The sequence below is a fragment of the Pipistrellus kuhlii genome, unplaced genomic scaffold, assembly GCF_014108245.1.
Source record: "Pipistrellus kuhlii isolate mPipKuh1 unplaced genomic scaffold, mPipKuh1.p scaffold_m20_p_8, whole genome shotgun sequence".
Classification (NCBI taxonomy): Eukaryota; Metazoa; Chordata; class Mammalia; order Chiroptera; family Vespertilionidae; genus Pipistrellus; species Pipistrellus kuhlii.
In genome coordinates, this window is record NW_023425584.1 from 32165890 (window position 1) to 32182249 (window position 16360).

A 16360-nucleotide genomic window follows, 5' to 3' on the forward strand; every position below is an offset into this window, starting at 1 on the left:
GAGTCTTCTGATTGCTAATGAATGATTAAAAATTGCTTATTTTCATTTCCAGATTAAGATCATAGCTCAATTTCCTGAAAGTTTATAATTTATTGTTATAAGGTCTGGCTAACTGGGGTTCTGTATTCAGTTAATGTTTGAAAATACATTGTTTCCATAGTACCCAAATCGGTTCAGTCCTGAAGCCTCTTTTTTTTTTTTTTTAGATAAACCTCTATGGTTCCTTCAATTTTTTATTTTTTTATAAATGGGGTGACTGTTCTGGTTGTTCTGGGAATATGTCTTGATTGGTGTGGGACCCAGAACTGAACAGGAAATTCCAACATATTCATCATTCATGTAAGTTCTTGGAGCTATGTGGTAGGCAGAAAAATGGCTTACAAAATTCTAGGAACTTCTGAATATGTTCCTTACATGACAAAAGGGACTTTGCAGGAGTGATGAAATTAAAGATTTTGAGATGGGATGATTATCCTGGATTGTCAGGTGGGCCCAAGATAATCAATCACAAGAATCCATATAAGTGGAAGAAGGAAGCAGAGTTAGGGAGAGGATTGAAAGACGAAAATGCTCTGCTTCTGGCTTTGAAGATAGAGGAAGGGGCCCCAAACCAAGGAATGCATTGGCCTCTAGAAACTGGACAAGAGAAGGAAACTATCCTCTCCTAGATCCTCTGGAGTGCAGGCCTGTTGACACCATAATTTTAGCTCAGTGAAACCCAATTTGGGTTTCTGACTTCCAAGAAGCCATCTGCTTGTGGCCTTTTCCATCTTCAAAGCCAATAGGATAGCACCTACTATCAAAGCCTCATCCCTGCTTTCATGATCATATCTCATCTGATTCTCGTCTCTTATGTTCCTCTTTCACTTATAAAAGCCCCTGCGATTATATTGGCCCCACCTGAAAAAAAATCCAGGAATCTCCACACCTCAAGATCCTTAACTTAATTACACAAGCAAATCCCCTTTACCATTTAAAGTAACCTACTCATATGCTCCTGAGATTAGGACATGGCCATCTACACTGAGTGGTTATATTATTATGATCTCTGAATGCATAATAATCTGGCTACTCAATATATATACACACATATATATATATTAGAGGCCTGGTGCAGGGGGAAGGGACATGGACAGTTGGCCGGCCTGCCTGCTAGTCGAACTCCAGGTTGAGGGGACAATTTGCATATTAGCCTTTTATTATATAGATATACACTGAGTGGCCAGATTATTATGCGTTCAGAGATCATAATAATCCGGCCACTCAGTGTGTATGATAGTAGCTTGGATTAGGATGGTGGAATAGAGGTGAGAAATGATTATATTCATGAAATGTGCTGAAAGTACACACAGAAAAGTTCAGGATGATTCCTAGGCTTTTGGCTTGAGCAATTCAATGAATGGCATCACAGTAGATACGGAATTCTGCAGGAGGGGGCTTTCTGTTTGATTGTTTATTGTGATACAAACAATTGAAAGCAAAGATAAATTTGAAATGCCTAATAGACATCCAAATGGAGGTGGTGAGTGGGCAGTATTATATACCATAAACCAAATTGGAATTAAGGGAAGAAATAGGTTAGATGATAAATACTGGAAAGTCATTTCTCTGTAGATGATAAAGCCCTCAGACTTAATGAAAGGTGACCATATCATTTATTATCTAAACCAGTACATATTTTTCTTTTTAACTTTTTGACAATTTCAGACTTACAGAAAATTTTCCAATGACAGAATTTTCAGATACCTTTCACTCAGATCCCCCAAATGTTAACATTTTATCACAACTGCTTTATCTTTTTTTTTTAATCTACATATGGATATGGATTTTTAAAAAACTTCTTTGCTGTTTGACAGTGAATTGTGAACATGAAACCCTTATACTGCTAAATAATTTTAGTGGGTTGTTTCCTATAAAAAAGACATTCTCTTACATCAGTGGTTCTCCAAGTATGGTTTCAGGCCCAGCAGCAACTGCATCACTGGGAAACATTTTATAAACCTAAGTTATAGAGCCCCAGCATATACCGGTATATCAATTTATTTTGATAATTTTGCTGAGGGTATGTGAAGAAATTAGCATGATTTTCAGAACTATTATATAATTTACAGGCATTATTTAGATTTTTTCCAATTGTCCTAGTAATGCCTTTGATAGCAAAAATAACAAATGAACTTCTGATATGTAAGGGGGCCGCTATCTGTAATTTTGCCAAGAGAAAGTGGTAAAATAAAATAATTTAGGGTTGTCCAGGAGGTGTAGTTAATTTTTCTTAATAAGGACACTTGGAGATTGCTGGCTAGAGAAGAGGGCCCAGAGCATTCTGCACTGAGAGTCCTGGGACAGGATGCTCACTGTAAAGGAGAAATAGCATCCGGAGAGGTTGGGGAGCGGCCTATTGCTGAGGAGAGGTCATGGTCAGCAGTGGCCAATGGTGCCAAGAGGTCCAGTTTGATAACTAGAATCACCTATAGGATTTTGTAAGCAGAGGTTCTCAATGATTTTAACAAGAGGGAAATAGGCTCAGAAGAGATGAGAAATATATATACATATCTTAAAAAGGAGCAAAAACGTGGAGGAGGCTGTGGGTTAAGGCAGGTTTAGGTACTTTAAGGTGAGGCATTTGACTTTATGTTGGGTACTGCTGGGAAAAACTCTTCGTACAACAGGGTAGAGAGGTTTACATACTACTGATTGAATTGATCTGGGTTGCAGCCAGGTTTTCTAAACGCTCTCCAAGCGAGTCTAACGTGCAGCTCAGGTTGAGAGTCACTGTTAGAGGGGGGAATAAATGATGCGAGGAGGGCTTAAATCTTGGAGCCAGACCTACTGCAGCTGAGAAGTGAAACTGTCAGGCACGGTGTCTCACCCAGCACACACTGGACCATCAAATCTTTCGTTACAGCAACCAGTTTTCCTACAAGGATCCTTAAAGCCAGCGAAACCTGGCTTATACGAGCACCTCCACTCTCTTGAGACAAGAAAAGAATAAAGAAAAACGACCTCACCGCGGCTCGGGAAGCCTGGGATCGAGAATAAACCTGCCGCAGGCTGGGTCGCGCGGGCCGCTCCCCTCCCGCGCCCTCGCGCCCGCCGCGCCGGCCGCCCGTGCGCAGGCGCAGAGCCGCTGGGCCCCGAGCAGCGGTCCCCGCGCCGCCCGCCGCTCGCAGCTCCTCCCTCCTCCCTCCTCCCTCCCCCGCTCCCGCCGGAGCTGCGCCCCCGGAGCCCTGCGGAAGCGAGGCCGCGATGGCAGATGAGGTCGCCAAGGCCCAGGCCGCTCGGCCTGGTGGCGACACGATCTTCGGGAAGATCATTCGCAAGGAAATCCCAGCCAAAATCATTTTTGAGGACGACCAGGTAGGCAGCGGGGGCCGCGGGCCGAGGCGGGGCCGCCGCCCGCAGACACGCCGGCTTCCCGGCGGGAGGAGGAGGGTCGGCGGCGCCGCGGGGAAGAAGGAGCGGGACGGCTGCCGGCGCGGCCTCCGCCGCGGGCCCCCAGCCAGCGGCCTGCCGGCGGCGCGTGCGGCCGCTCCGGTTACGCGTTATCTGCCCGGCGCGGCCCGGCCGCCAGGCGCCCGCGGGGCCGCTCGGCGGGGTCCGGCGCACGTGCAGGACGCGCCCGGCTCCCGGCGGGGCGCCCGCCCGGCCCGCGGCCGCCCCGGGCCTCCCGGGTCAGGATCTGACAATCTCGCCGGCGCTCTGCCTGACAGCGCGAAACCCGATCGCGCCTCGCTCCGGCCCAATCTCCGCGATCTCCCGCGCCGCCGGCCGCCGCCTCCGGCCGCCTGGCCCGGGAGCGGGCGGAGGGGCGTGCGGGGCCGCTCCCCCGGGGCCGACCCCCACCCCGTCCCCGCGGACCGGAGCCCCGCGGGCCTGCCTCCGGGATTTGCTCCCGGTGGCGCCTCCCGGAAGCAGTGTTATGCCCAGAGACAGAATGTGGGTCCCCCTGACTTGGCCATAGGTGAAATTTACACGTCTTGTGTAAAATGCTGAGTGGGCTGTTGTTTTTATGGTTTGGATCTCAGATAAAGCTTGGCAGGAGGTTGGCTGATTTACGTGGACAACATTCTATAACTTTGGCAAATTAAGACATATGGATTATAAGAGAAACATTCATTTTATGCTGCTAGTAGTGTTCTTAGATTCAAAATGTTGGCTAAGGTTTAGATTTCTCAAGGTGAGCTTTACTTGTCACTAGTTAGAGAAATTCTTTTATTTTGGAGAGTGCGCATTTCTTTAAAATATTCATATACTTATTGATTTCAGAGGAAGGGAGAGGGAGAGATGGAAACATCAAGATGAGAACCTCCGATTGGCTGCCTCCTTCACGCCCCACACCAGGGATGGGCCCACCACCCGGGCCTGTGCCCCACCCACCGGGGATGGAACTGGGACCTCCCCGTTCATAGGTCAACATTCAGCCACGGAGCCCCGCTAGCCAGCTAGAATGCACATTTCTTTTGAAATATTTTCAATTGCTTTTTATGAATGATAGTTAAAATAATGACTTTTGAACCACTGTAGTCCCAATAGCCATTAAATGATTCAGCATTCTGTATGGAAGACCCAGGAGAATTACTCCTGAGACAGGTAAGCAAGATAGGGTCTAAGTAGCTTCCACCTTCAGTAGGGAAGAGAGATACGAAAACGTTCTTGTCTACATGCTGCTTATCCTCTTCATGTCTACACAAGAAAACAGGTGTATGTCTTAAATCGCTGAGTACAATGGGAAGAAATAGGTATTTATGTAACTACAAATATGTGATTTTAAAACTGATCACTGCAGTCAGGGAAAAAGCCCAGAGATTACACAACCACGGGCTCCTGACCTGGGGAAGGTGCCCAGGGGAGTGGGAGAAGATACCCTTCGGAAATGACGGAAACAGCAGTTTAAGTCAGACAAAAGTTGGGGTTGAGAGGATCACTGCAGTAGAGGTAACTGCACTTGAAAAAGCCATTAGGGTAGAGAGAGAGGGAGAAGGTGACTTGAGAAGGTGGAGTTGTATGGGATCAACCTGGAAAGGTAGACAAGGATTTGTCTATGTAATTTCTACCCATCCTTTGGATCTCAGTTTAAATATTGCTACTTCTAAGTGGTTGACCCTGACCACCCAGTCTAACTCAGGCTTTTCTCTGACAATCATCTCTTTCACCCTTTACTTTCACTTTGTAATATGTAGGGCTTTTGGTTAATTATACTTTTGTTTGTTTAAAGTCAATCTTCCCATTAGACTGGTAAGTTCCATGAAAAGGACCAGGAAACCACATGTATTGGATACACTGCTGGTTTCTTAGCATTTACTACAGTGTCTCCCAGGGAGTGTGAAAGAGTTAGTTTAGCTCACAAGAGGGTATACTTAACTTTGATTTTTTTTTTCCTCCCCTTCTCCTTAGTGTCTTGCTTTCCATGACATTTCCCCTCAAGCACCAACACATTTTCTGGTGATACCTAAGAAGCATATATCCCAGATTTCTGTTGCAGAAGATGATGATGAAAATGTAAGTAAACTTATTAGCACAATTTTTATTTTCTTGCTATTTACTTATTTGTTTAATTCTCACCAAAAGATACTTTTCCATTGATTTTTTTTTTTGAGAGTGGAGGGAGAGGTTGAGGGAAACATGATATGAGAGAGACACATTGATTAGCTGCCTCCTGCACATGCCCTGACCAGGGCCACACAACTGAGGTAGGTGCCCTTGAACCGGAGTTAAACCCAAGATGCTTCAGTCCTCGGACTGACGCTCTAATTACTGAGGCCAGCCAGCCAGCAAAATATTCTTGCTTTTTAAATTGGGAGGCTAAATTTTGATCTTAAACTGAGGTTACATTTTCATCTTACTAAGTGCATAACTGAGGAAAACAAAATCATTAGGGCTTCAATATAATATATAGTTTTATTTTTTAAAGAATGAGATATAATTGATATATTAATTTATATACAACATAATTATTTGATATACATATTATGAAACAGTCACCACAATAATCGTATTAACATCTGTTATCACAAATTTTTAAGCAGAAAGGTTCCCCAGAAAGTTGAGGAGATTCATTTTTTCCTCAACAAAGAAATAGCATATCATATAGGAGAGGGTTCATGGACTCTTCTGTTAATACTGTTAGAGAAAAGAAAAATACTGTTTTGGTTTTGCTAAGAGATATAGGCCTCAATTAAAACTTTTTTTTGCACCAAAACCGGTTTGGCTCAGTGGATAGAGTCTCGGCCTACGGACTGAAAGGTCCCGGGTTTGATTCCGGTCAAGGGCATGTACCTTGGTTGTGGGCACATCCCCAGTACGGGTGGTGCAAGAGGCAGCTGGTCGATGATTCTCTCTCATTGATGTTTCTAACTCTCTATCCCTCTCTCTTCCTCTCTGTAAAAAATCAATAACATACTGTATATTTAAACAAAACAAGACTTTTTTTTTTGCTAATGTTCTTTGTAGTAGATTGGATAATGGCTTGTAAATATTTACTATTCTTTAGGGGTGTATTGTACTTGCTGCCTCATTGATGTCAGGACTTGGTTTGGCCAATGAATGCAAGCAGAAATGATTCATGTTTTTTGAGTGGAAACTTTAAAAGCTAGCACATGGTTTGCCATCTTCTCTCTTCCCTCTGCCACCATATCGTTATAGAGGCTGTGCCATCAGCCTGGGTTTCAGAGGAAATATAGAAATAGAGCCTGGTCACAGCTTAATCAAATCTGTCCTGACATACTGCTCTGGACAAGAAAGGGAGAAGTCTTACTTTATTAAGAACACTTATATACCACTTGCAATTTGATTTAAAAATTGTTTTAATTAAGCAGATTTTTGTTTCCAATTTTTAAGTTGAAAATAGAAATGAATATTTAATCTTACTGGGTTTTTATTTGTAAATTATGTTGTATTCGGGTGAAAAGAGCTTCCAAATATTTGTCCAAAGGAGTATGTTTTTAGCAAATTTTAAATTTAATTTTTCTTCTTGATAGTTCATTATTTAATGGTGAAAAGTTGTAAACTGCCTGTGCTTAAGAAACTTTTTCTTCTTTTCCAGCTTCTTGGACATTTAATGATTGTTGGCAAGAAATGTGCTGCCGATCTGGGCCTAAAGAAGGGTTATCGCATGGTAGTGAACGAAGGCACAGATGGGGGGCAGTCTGTCTACCATGTTCATCTTCATGTTCTTGGAGGGCGGCAGATGAATTGGCCTCCTGGTTAAGCATGTTTTGGGGATAATTTTCCCTGCTGTAGCCAGTGATCAGTTTTGCAAATTCTAATATGCTAAACAGTACATTTTATTTTTGCCTGTGTATGGAGTGATTGAGGAAATAATTTCTAAAACCCATACATAATAAAAGACATCATTGCATGTTCTGAATTGTTTTTGATTTATTACTTTAAAAATATATATGCTGGGATGTATGAAGGGGGTGATCATAATTTAGTAGGTTTTTTTTGTTTTTTTTTTTCTCCCTAAGGAGGATCCACATATGTACATTTTTAGAGTGGTGTGACTACTCTTTGAAGACAAATTAAAAAATTATAAATTTAGCTTTAGCTTTGAAAGAAGCTTTTAATCCAGGAGAAAATTTACTAATCTAGTTCTCTTATAATCTAAGAACAAAGGAATATGTGATATGATTAGCCCAGAAAGTGACAGTTTTGGGTTTAGAAACACTGTTTTTTGACCAGGCCATATTCCCCTGGATTGTTTGGATAATTTGGAAAGGATGAAAGTAGATTTGTCACAGAATTTTGATGACCTTGTGAAACCATACATTGGTATTTCCTTATCTAAATTCTGGCTATTATAAAGACTTGAAAACCTATTAGAATTGACTTCAAATTGAAAATTTATAGTTTTGAATGTGAATGTGTATGCGCATGAATCTGGCTAGATGGAATAAAAGGGAATCTCAGTCTTTATGTAGACTGACAACCAAACAAATATTTTTTTAATCCTCATCAGAAGAGTTTTTTTTTTTTTTGTTTTTTTGTTTTTTAAGAGGGGAGGGGCAGAGAGAGAGAGAAAAAGAGAGAGACAGACATTGACTGGTTGCTTCCCAGCGGGGCTGGTGATCAGACTTGCAACCCTTTGCTCTGGAGGCCAACACTAATCACTGAGCAAATTCCAGGGCCAACTTGTTTTTAGTCTTGCCAAGTACCTAGCCTTTCTGAAGGCCACTTTAGTAGGGTTTGACACATTTAATTGAAAATAGTTTTTCTTCTTAATTTTTAATTTTGTTAGTGATTTTAGAATCATTTTGGGGGGTGGGAATTAGGAAATTGGTCATTTGTTATCTTGAAAATAATTTTTCCCCAATTGCCGTTTTTTACTTTGTCATGGTGTTTTAAAATATTTGTACAGTTAATGTATGGATTTTTATTTCATATTTTAAAAAGCCTTTTTCCCATCGGGAGGATTAAAAAAAATGGTTGTTTTTCTCCCTAAATCTTCTTCTTCTTTTTTTTTTTTTTAAATATATTTTATTGATTTTTTTACAGAGAGGAAGAGAGAGGGATAGAAAGCTAGAAATATCAATGAGAGAGAGACATCGATCAGCTGCCTCTTGCACACCCCCTACTGGGGATCTGCCCACAACCAAGGTACAGTCCCCAAGCCGACGCTCTATCCATTGAGCCAAACCGGTCTCGGCTCTCCCTAAATCTTTTATGGCCTTATGTGGGGGAAGGTCTGAGGAAGAGTTTTATAGGGTTTGTGCCACTGTAAAGAATGTAATGAGAGAAGCATTTGTATTGTGTGTAAGAGCCTTCAGTCAGCTTTCTTTAGATATATTCCCACTGATTTAATCAAACCAGTGCTAATAAATCAGATAGACAACTGCTGATGTGTCTTGCTCGTGTCTGTAACTTTTCTGCCTAAAATGGTTCTGAGACAAAATTTTCATTGTGTGAGGGGGGTGGGGTTTCCTCACAGCACCAAGTTATTCACTAGACACCAGCTGAGTGTCTTACAGTTCAACTCAGAGATAGCGTCAGATTCCATGGTTAGGGGTTCTGTGCCACAAGACTCCCTGCTCCCCTGGCCAGATACAAGTCCCGGTTATTACTGGTGCTTTAAACCGAACTGGCTATAAATCAGAGGTTCCCAAGACCCCTTCTTTGGGTTCATTAATTTTCTAGAACAGGCACGGGCTCTCCCTCCTGGGAACACACCCCCTCTCCCCCATTCTTTTCCCTTCTTCCCCTACCGGTGCATGAATCGCCTAAATTTGAAGGGACCCCATGACACTTGAACCAGGGAAGCAATGGGCAGTGGCCCCTTGTCCTGGGCTAACCCCTGGGGCCCGTCCTCTTTTCTCTGTCTGACTGCAGTGAGCTGCGAGCAGTCCTACCTTGGCTCACTTTCTGTTTTTCTTTTAAATCCTCACCCAAGGATATATTTAAAAATATATATTTTTAATTTATTGATTAAGATATCACATATTTGTCCTCATCGCCCCTATTCCCATCCCAAACCCCTCCCCACGCATGCCGCTACCTCCCAGTTGTCCATGACCACTGGTTAGGCTCATAAGCATGCATACAAGTCCTTTGGTTGATCTCCCTTATCCCCACACAAAGATATTTTCCCATTGATTTTTAGAGTGGAAGAGGGAAGGGAGTTAGAAAAACATCCATTGGTTGCCTCCCCCACACACCCTAACCCAAGGCCAGGATCCAGCCTGTGAGCTTGTAACCGAGCTATGTGCTCTTGACGAATAGAACCCATGACTATTCCAAGTGCTGGTCCTCTAATCACTGAGCAAACCGTTAGGACTTGGCTCACTTCTTTCCCATAATGTTTCTAGAGAGCCAAAGCAGCTCTGCCTAGGCTCCCCTATTGCTTCTGTCATAAGCTCTTGTTTCACTGTCCCAAACATACCCTCAACCTGTGACAACACAGGTTGAGAACCGCTGCTGTCGAGCCGCAGACCATCAGAAAACATAATCACATTATGATTCATAACAGCAAAATCACAGTTATGAAGTAGCAACGAAAATAATTTTATGGTGGGGGGTCACCACAACATGAGGAACTATATTAAAGGGTCGCGGCATTAGAAAGGTTGAGAACCACTGCTAAACAGTCAAGATTATTGATTTATTATATAATTTAAAGTAAAATCCACCTTTTAAAATTGTACAGCTCAATAAGTTTTGGCAAATATACATAGTCATGTATCCAACACAACAATCAAGTTGTGCAATATTTTAGTTATTCCAAAAAGACTTGTTAGGAGGCCATTTTATAATCCATGCAAGAGATGATGATAACTTGGACCTGTATGAGTGACAGAGCTGAGGAGAAGTGATCAGATTCAGTATGTATCGGAAGGTAAAGTTGGCAGGATTTGCCAATGGGTAAAAAAGGGGAGTAAGAGAAAGAGAGAAGTCAAGGATTTATTACTTTTCAAGTTTCTGTAGACGGCTTTCTCTGCTGCTTTTACATGAGCTTAGTCATGTTGCTGTGTTCTGTGGAAGGTTGGAGGGTTCAAACGGAGCCCACTCAGATGTCTCTCAGTTGGTACTGGCAGTCATCTGGGGTCCTTTGACTCTCCTCTGGAATGGCCCCTTATTTACCTTTAGGCTAGGCCAGTTTACATGGTGGCCAGACAGTAATAAACAATCCCAAATTTAGTTTTAAACAGTTACAATGTGTTATTTCGATTTTATGTGTTGGTTGGGCAGTTCTGCTTATCTCGCCTGGATTCACTCATTTAGTTGGATGAAATGGATTCAGCTAGGACTAATGGAATGGCTTAACCTCTTTCCCTGTTGTCTTTAACCCCAAACTTCTTCATAATTTAATGTTCTTCGGGCAACATTTCAAGAGGGTAAAGCAGATATTGCAAGGCCCCGTAGGCTTAGGCTTCAGAACTCAAATAACATCACTTCCACCACAAAGCAAGTTAAAAGACTAGTTTAGATTCCAGGATTTGGAGACGTAGGTATAACATGCATGGGAGAAGCTGGAAAGCCACATTGGGGTGAGGCAATCTGGTATCCCTGGTAGCCAATGTGTAAAGAACTCACAGACCATTATACAAAGGACAATGGCTGTGGCAGGTTCTCTGAAGTGTTACACAGGCACCTTGCTTACCTGGCATAATGCACCTGAAAATGTAGTGTGTATAAAGATCAGCCTATAATTAAGTATGCAAGAAATATACCTCTGATGGATTTTCTATAACAACGTATTTTCTGTTTTGAGTCTCTGATCCATCCATTTTAGTCAATTTAGAATTTCCCCCTATCCCTGGGGTTGTACCTAATTTCTGGCAAGTCTTATATAGTACCATGGCATCAGGAGGGGCCATCGAGGCCTCTTCGTCTTTGGTCTGTACAGTCTGCCTGGGGCTTTTGTTATCTCATTCCTTATCCATTGATCCCTATAGGTTGATTTTTTCTAGTGATAATGACCATGATTACGATAGTAATTATGATAGCTTTTAACAGTATGAATAGCAATTGCTATGTATTTAGTGCCTGCTGTGAGATAGGCACTGTGCTGAAAACCAAAACAGCGCCGTGTGCACCTATTACAACCTGTGGCACTTGCCAGAGCATTATATGTGTAATGGCCACTTGTAATTATTGGTGTTCAGCATTTGAACCCAGTTGGTATTTGAGGGATGCCTTGCTTCTCCCAAGAGAAGCTGCAATGAACAGACACCTAATATTCTAGCTCCTCTGCCAGCTGGGATGTAGGCACTTGTCTTAGACTCTGCCAATCAGATGCACTCATCTGGGATTTTGAATTTGAAACTAATGACACAAAGAAACAAGGACAGTGGAGATTTCTTTCTGGTGTCAGTGGCAGCGGCAGCCAGTTGGCAGGCACAACAGTGTCTGTGTTGCCAACCTTTGGATCTGGTATTGAATACCAGGGGTGACAACAGAGCAAACAGCAGTCTCTGTGCTCAGTGGCCGCAGTAGCAGTGTACCAACAGCCAGCTTTCTGGTCCTATTTTTGACTGGGTATTATTTGCATAGCTTCTCTTTATTCTTGCCTATTTTCTCAGTAAATCTGGAGCTACCCATTAAATATTGTTCCAAGAAGATCCGCTGCTGGATACATTTTTACCAGGAATGGTTAGTTGTAGGCAGTAGATCCTCAGGGAAAGGTGCTGGTGCAGGTCTGAAGGTGGCTGGAAAGCTGAGATTCGTTACTACCTGGTTTGAGATAAAGGCAAAGAGAACCCAGCTAACATTGAGGAACTGAATTTTCACAGCCCATGGTCAATAGTAGCGAAATGGTTAATTAAATTATTCCATGGATCACAAGTACTGATATGCCAACTGAAGTCAAGCCTCTGGGCTTCCCAATGCTACTGCCATAGGTGGTATGAAGAGTAGGTGGGACTCAAGGATTATGGAGGTGTCATTGCTTCTAATATTGCAGAACATCCTAAAGAAAAAATAGCAAGCTAAGATTTCTAAATTATTAGTTTATCAATCAAAACCTAAGGGATCTCTATGACTGCTGTAGACATTAATGAGATTTTTTAAAAAAAGATATAAGCTCTTGCAGCTGAAAATTTCAAATAGTTGTAAGCCTAACACTACTTTTGATCCTCAATGTTGCCAACTTTTAATTCATGGACTGCCTGGTCTCTTATGAGGAAGTGAGGTTATTGATCAGGAAAGAGGGGTATCTGAATATTTGGATTGAGCTATATTGAGGAATTTGGCTGACTCAGACCATCCCGAATTCCCAACCTACTGGGCCTCCCTTGTCAGCTGAGGCAGCTTCTTTGGATTCTTGATTGCTTGAAGATCCTTTCTCAATTACTCTTCATATACTGCAGTTATTTTTGTGCCTCTGTCTTTCAGAAGGGAATTCTCTCAAGCCCAATCCTCTCTCTTGCACCTCTTGCATTTCTTTCTCTGCACTAACATATCAGACTTGCCAAGAGATCCCAAATAGTATATTGGGACCATCCTCAGAAACGTAAAAAGATAAGATGCCAGGCAAAGCTAGCACTTTCAACTAGCTAGCACTATTCTCTATTGACAGAATAGAGAAAGGCTGGAAATATTCAAGAGTTAAGGAGCTAAAGTAAATTTAAAAAGATTAAAAAGTAGAGGTTAAAATTAAATGCAAAGAGAGCCAAATGAAAACAATTATGTATAAATATTAAACACAGAAGCATAGACAGATGGAACAGATTGGCAGATCTAAAGGGGAGGTTTGTTGAGGTGAGGGGAAGTAAATAGAAGGTGAAGAGATTAGCCCAAGATCATAAATACATATACGTATAGCCCAGGGATACATACAGTTGTGTGGTGAAGGGGACGGGCGGGGGGAGAGAGAGAAGGAAGAGCTGGGGGGAAATGCGCAAAAACAAACACAAAGAAAATATAAAGTTACTTTTGAACACAGCACATGGATTCCATAGCCTTAACAGAATAAATTCTAAGCACAAGGACAACCGAAAAAGAAATCCTGAACATTATTTTATGGGCTTGTTGGTGTTACCACTGTTTTTTATTTTATTTTAATTTTTATTGTTGACAGTATTACAAATGTCCTCCATTCTCCCTTTTGCCCTCCCCTCCATGAATCCCCCATAACTGTTTTTGTGTGTGATCGTAGGATAGAACAAATGAATAATGAAATTGGTGTGGATGTAACTTAAATTTTCACTGTGGTGGAAAAGGAAGTAAAGTCATGGAACAGGGAAAGATGAACAAGAAAACCATGAAGTTGAGAGTTATCAATATACACAGATGATTAAAAAACTCCATAGCTTTGGCCATAAGTTTTAGATTTTGGCTCTAGAAGGCTAGGAAATGGGTGAGGCCCAAGAGCCTATATCAGCCCTGGGGTACCAAATGACATCTGACATGTCGACTGGTATGGCAAGGTGCTACTTTATATAGTACGCACTTTAAAAAAATACATTTTTATTGATTTCAGAAGGGAGAGAAAGATAGAAACATCAATGATGAGAGAGAACCATTGATCGCTGCCTCCTGCACACCATACACTGAGGTTCGAGCTTGCAACCTGGTTATCTGCCCTGACCAGGAATTGAACCGTGACCTCCTGGTTCATAGGTCCACACTCAACCGCTGAGTCATACATGCCCTGTGATAGTATACACTTTTAAAAGACAGCAACCCTGCCAACTCTGCACACTCATCCCAACTATGCGCATTCACATCACAAAGCAGAGGACAAGGGATTTCTACCAGCAGGATGGTCAAGACCTGCAGACCCAAGGCCCAAGTTGTCAGTCAAAACTACAACTTCCAAAGAGCAACGATTTGAACTTTTTTTAAAAAAATATATATTTTATTGATTTTTCACAGAGAGGAAGGGAGAGGGATAGAAACATCGATGAGAGAGAATCATCGATCAGCTGCCTCCTGCACACCCCCCACTGGGGATGTGCCTGTAACCAAGGTACATGCCCTTGACCGGAATCGAACCTGGGACCTTTCAGTCTGCAGACCGACACTATCCACTGAGCCAAACTGGTTTCGGCAATGATATGAACTTTTGAGCAATGCTGATACAAACTCACTAAAGCATCTGACCTCCTGGCTTATCAAACAGTTATTTCCACATTCAGCCATCTACAGGCACTGCCCAGGAAGGAATGTTTTCTGACTTCCATGAGACACAATCAAGGAGAAAAGGACTCAGCGCAGGGCCAAGTCCGCCCAAGGCAACTGACTCCTTCCCATCACTGGAGTGAACTGCAGGGAGAACTGCCTTTAGATAGTGCAACGCCTCGCCCTGAGATCCTCAATCCTCACTTTATCCAAGAACTTCACAGGTGTAATAACGTCTTCAATGGGAATCAAAAGAAAAGAGATGTCTCCACCTCAAGAGCAGGAAGTGGAGGAAAGCCAGACTCCCTCTCTTGCCCCCAACTCTGCTTCACTTCCAATGAACTCAGGAGATGGAGAGTACGTGAGCCCTGGGGGAGAAAACTTGCTGTCAAGAAAGTGCACACTTAGAGGACTTCCACCTCTCAAAACAAACGTGCAGGTCAGGTCTTTCCCCGTTACACCTCTGTATTAGTAAGAGTTCTCCAGGGGAACAGAGCCATTGAGAAAATATCGATTACTAGATAAACATATGTAAGAGGAGATTTATTTTAGGAATTGACTCACCGAGGTATGGAGGCTGAGAAGTCCCATGGTCTGCCATCTGCAAACTGGAGAACCAGGAAAGTGGTTGTATAATTCAGTCCAATGTGAAGGCAAGAGAATCAGGGCCTCTCCAGAGTCTGAAGGCCTCCTGGAGAACCAGGAGCTCCGATGTCTGATATTCAGAGCAAGACAAGAGAAAGTGGACATCCCAGCTCCGGAAGAGAAACAGAATTTCCCCCTCCACCTTTTTGTGCTATTTGGGCCCTCAAAATGCACTGGGTGACACCTGTGCACATTGGGGGAAGATACTCTTTACTCAGTCTACTACGTAATTTAATGCTAATCTCTCCTGGCAACAACTTCCTGTACGCACCCAGAAATAAAGTTTTAACAGCTCTCTGGGCCTCCCTTAGCTCAGCCAAGTCAACAAAAACATTATCACAGCTCCCTGGGGGAGAAACACCCCTAAGGGTGCAATTCCCCGGCTTTGAAGTTTCTAAGTTACTGCTTGTGGTCAGCTAGTCTCCACTCATTTGTCTCATCCCCTCACAAGCATAGGATTCAGAGCTAATCTAATTTTCATCCTGAGGACACCTGGCCCACAGGTTGCTGGCAAAAGCTTTACAACCGGCTGGGAGTTGTCAGTGTGGAGCCCTTGCTTGTAGCATCTGCTGATTTTCATGGTATAAATACTCCCACTGATTTTCAGCTTCCAACTGAATGTAGATTTTTGAGAGGTGATGTGCAACACTAGAGAAGTACAATAGACTTAAAAAAATCTCAAGAATATAGTTATTGCAAATCGTAGTAAAATAATTAGGAAATGGTGACTTTTGAGTATTGTTTAAAAAACATTTTTATTTAGAAATATATATAAACTCACAAGAAATTGCAAAATAGCACAGGAAGTTCCTGTACCCATCACCCAGTGACCCTAATGGTAATACCCTACCTATTTATCACATATGGACAAAGCAGGAAATTAAGATTCTATTGCTTCTGTTTCTAAAAACATTTTTAAAAACTTTTAATTGTGGTCAAGTACACATGACATACAATTTATTACCTTAACTGTTTTTAAATGGTTGGAGTTCAGAATTATTAACTATATTAACACTTTTGTGTAACAAACCCCCAGAATATTTTCCTTGCAAAACTGAAACTGTACCTTGAACTGCCCATTCCTCCTATCACCAACCCATGGCAACCACCATTCTATTTTCTGAATTTGACTAGGCACCTCAAGTAAGTGGAATCATACAAT

At 42.3% G+C, this 16360-nt stretch overlaps 2 protein-coding genes across 6 annotated transcripts in view; one reads left to right on the forward strand and one right to left on the reverse strand.

Moving 5' to 3' along the window:
* The window catches only part of LYRM7 (LYR motif containing 7), a 41303-nt gene extending 25375 nt beyond the window's left edge, over positions 1-15928 (reverse strand). For 3 of the 5 annotated variants that reach the window (XM_036423752.2, XM_045576668.1, XM_036423750.1), the window contains exon 1: positions 15118-15928. In XM_036423752.2, coding sequence (XP_036279645.1) covers positions 15118-15303 — 186 coding nt within the window. In that variant the 5' untranslated portion in view covers positions 15304-15928. The remainder of the gene's footprint in view (positions 1-15117) is intronic. The other 2 variants (XM_036423749.2, XM_045576667.1) reach the window with 2 other exon arrangements.
* Positions 3175-7366, forward strand: HINT1 (histidine triad nucleotide binding protein 1). Its single transcript, XM_036423754.2, has 3 exons — positions 3175-3357; positions 5395-5499; positions 7043-7366. The coding sequence occupies exons 1-3, from the start codon at positions 3247-3249 to the stop codon at positions 7205-7207; spliced, it is 381 nt and encodes a 126-aa protein (XP_036279647.1). The 5' UTR covers positions 3175-3246; the 3' UTR covers positions 7208-7366.
* Positions 15929-16360: the final 432 nt, after the last annotated feature.

Coding starts and splice junctions, on each gene's coding strand:
- HINT1 (XM_036423754.2), top strand. CDS start 3,247: ATGGCAGATGAGGTCGCCAAGGCCCAGGCCGCTCGGCCTGGTGGCGAC. Junction 3,358..5,394: donor TCATTTTTGAGGACGACCAG/GTAGGCAGCGGG, acceptor CCTTCTCCTTAG/TGTCTTGCTTTCCATGACAT. Junction 5,500..7,042: donor CAGAAGATGATGATGAAAAT/GTAAGTAAACTT, acceptor CTTCTTTTCCAG/CTTCTTGGACATTTAATGAT.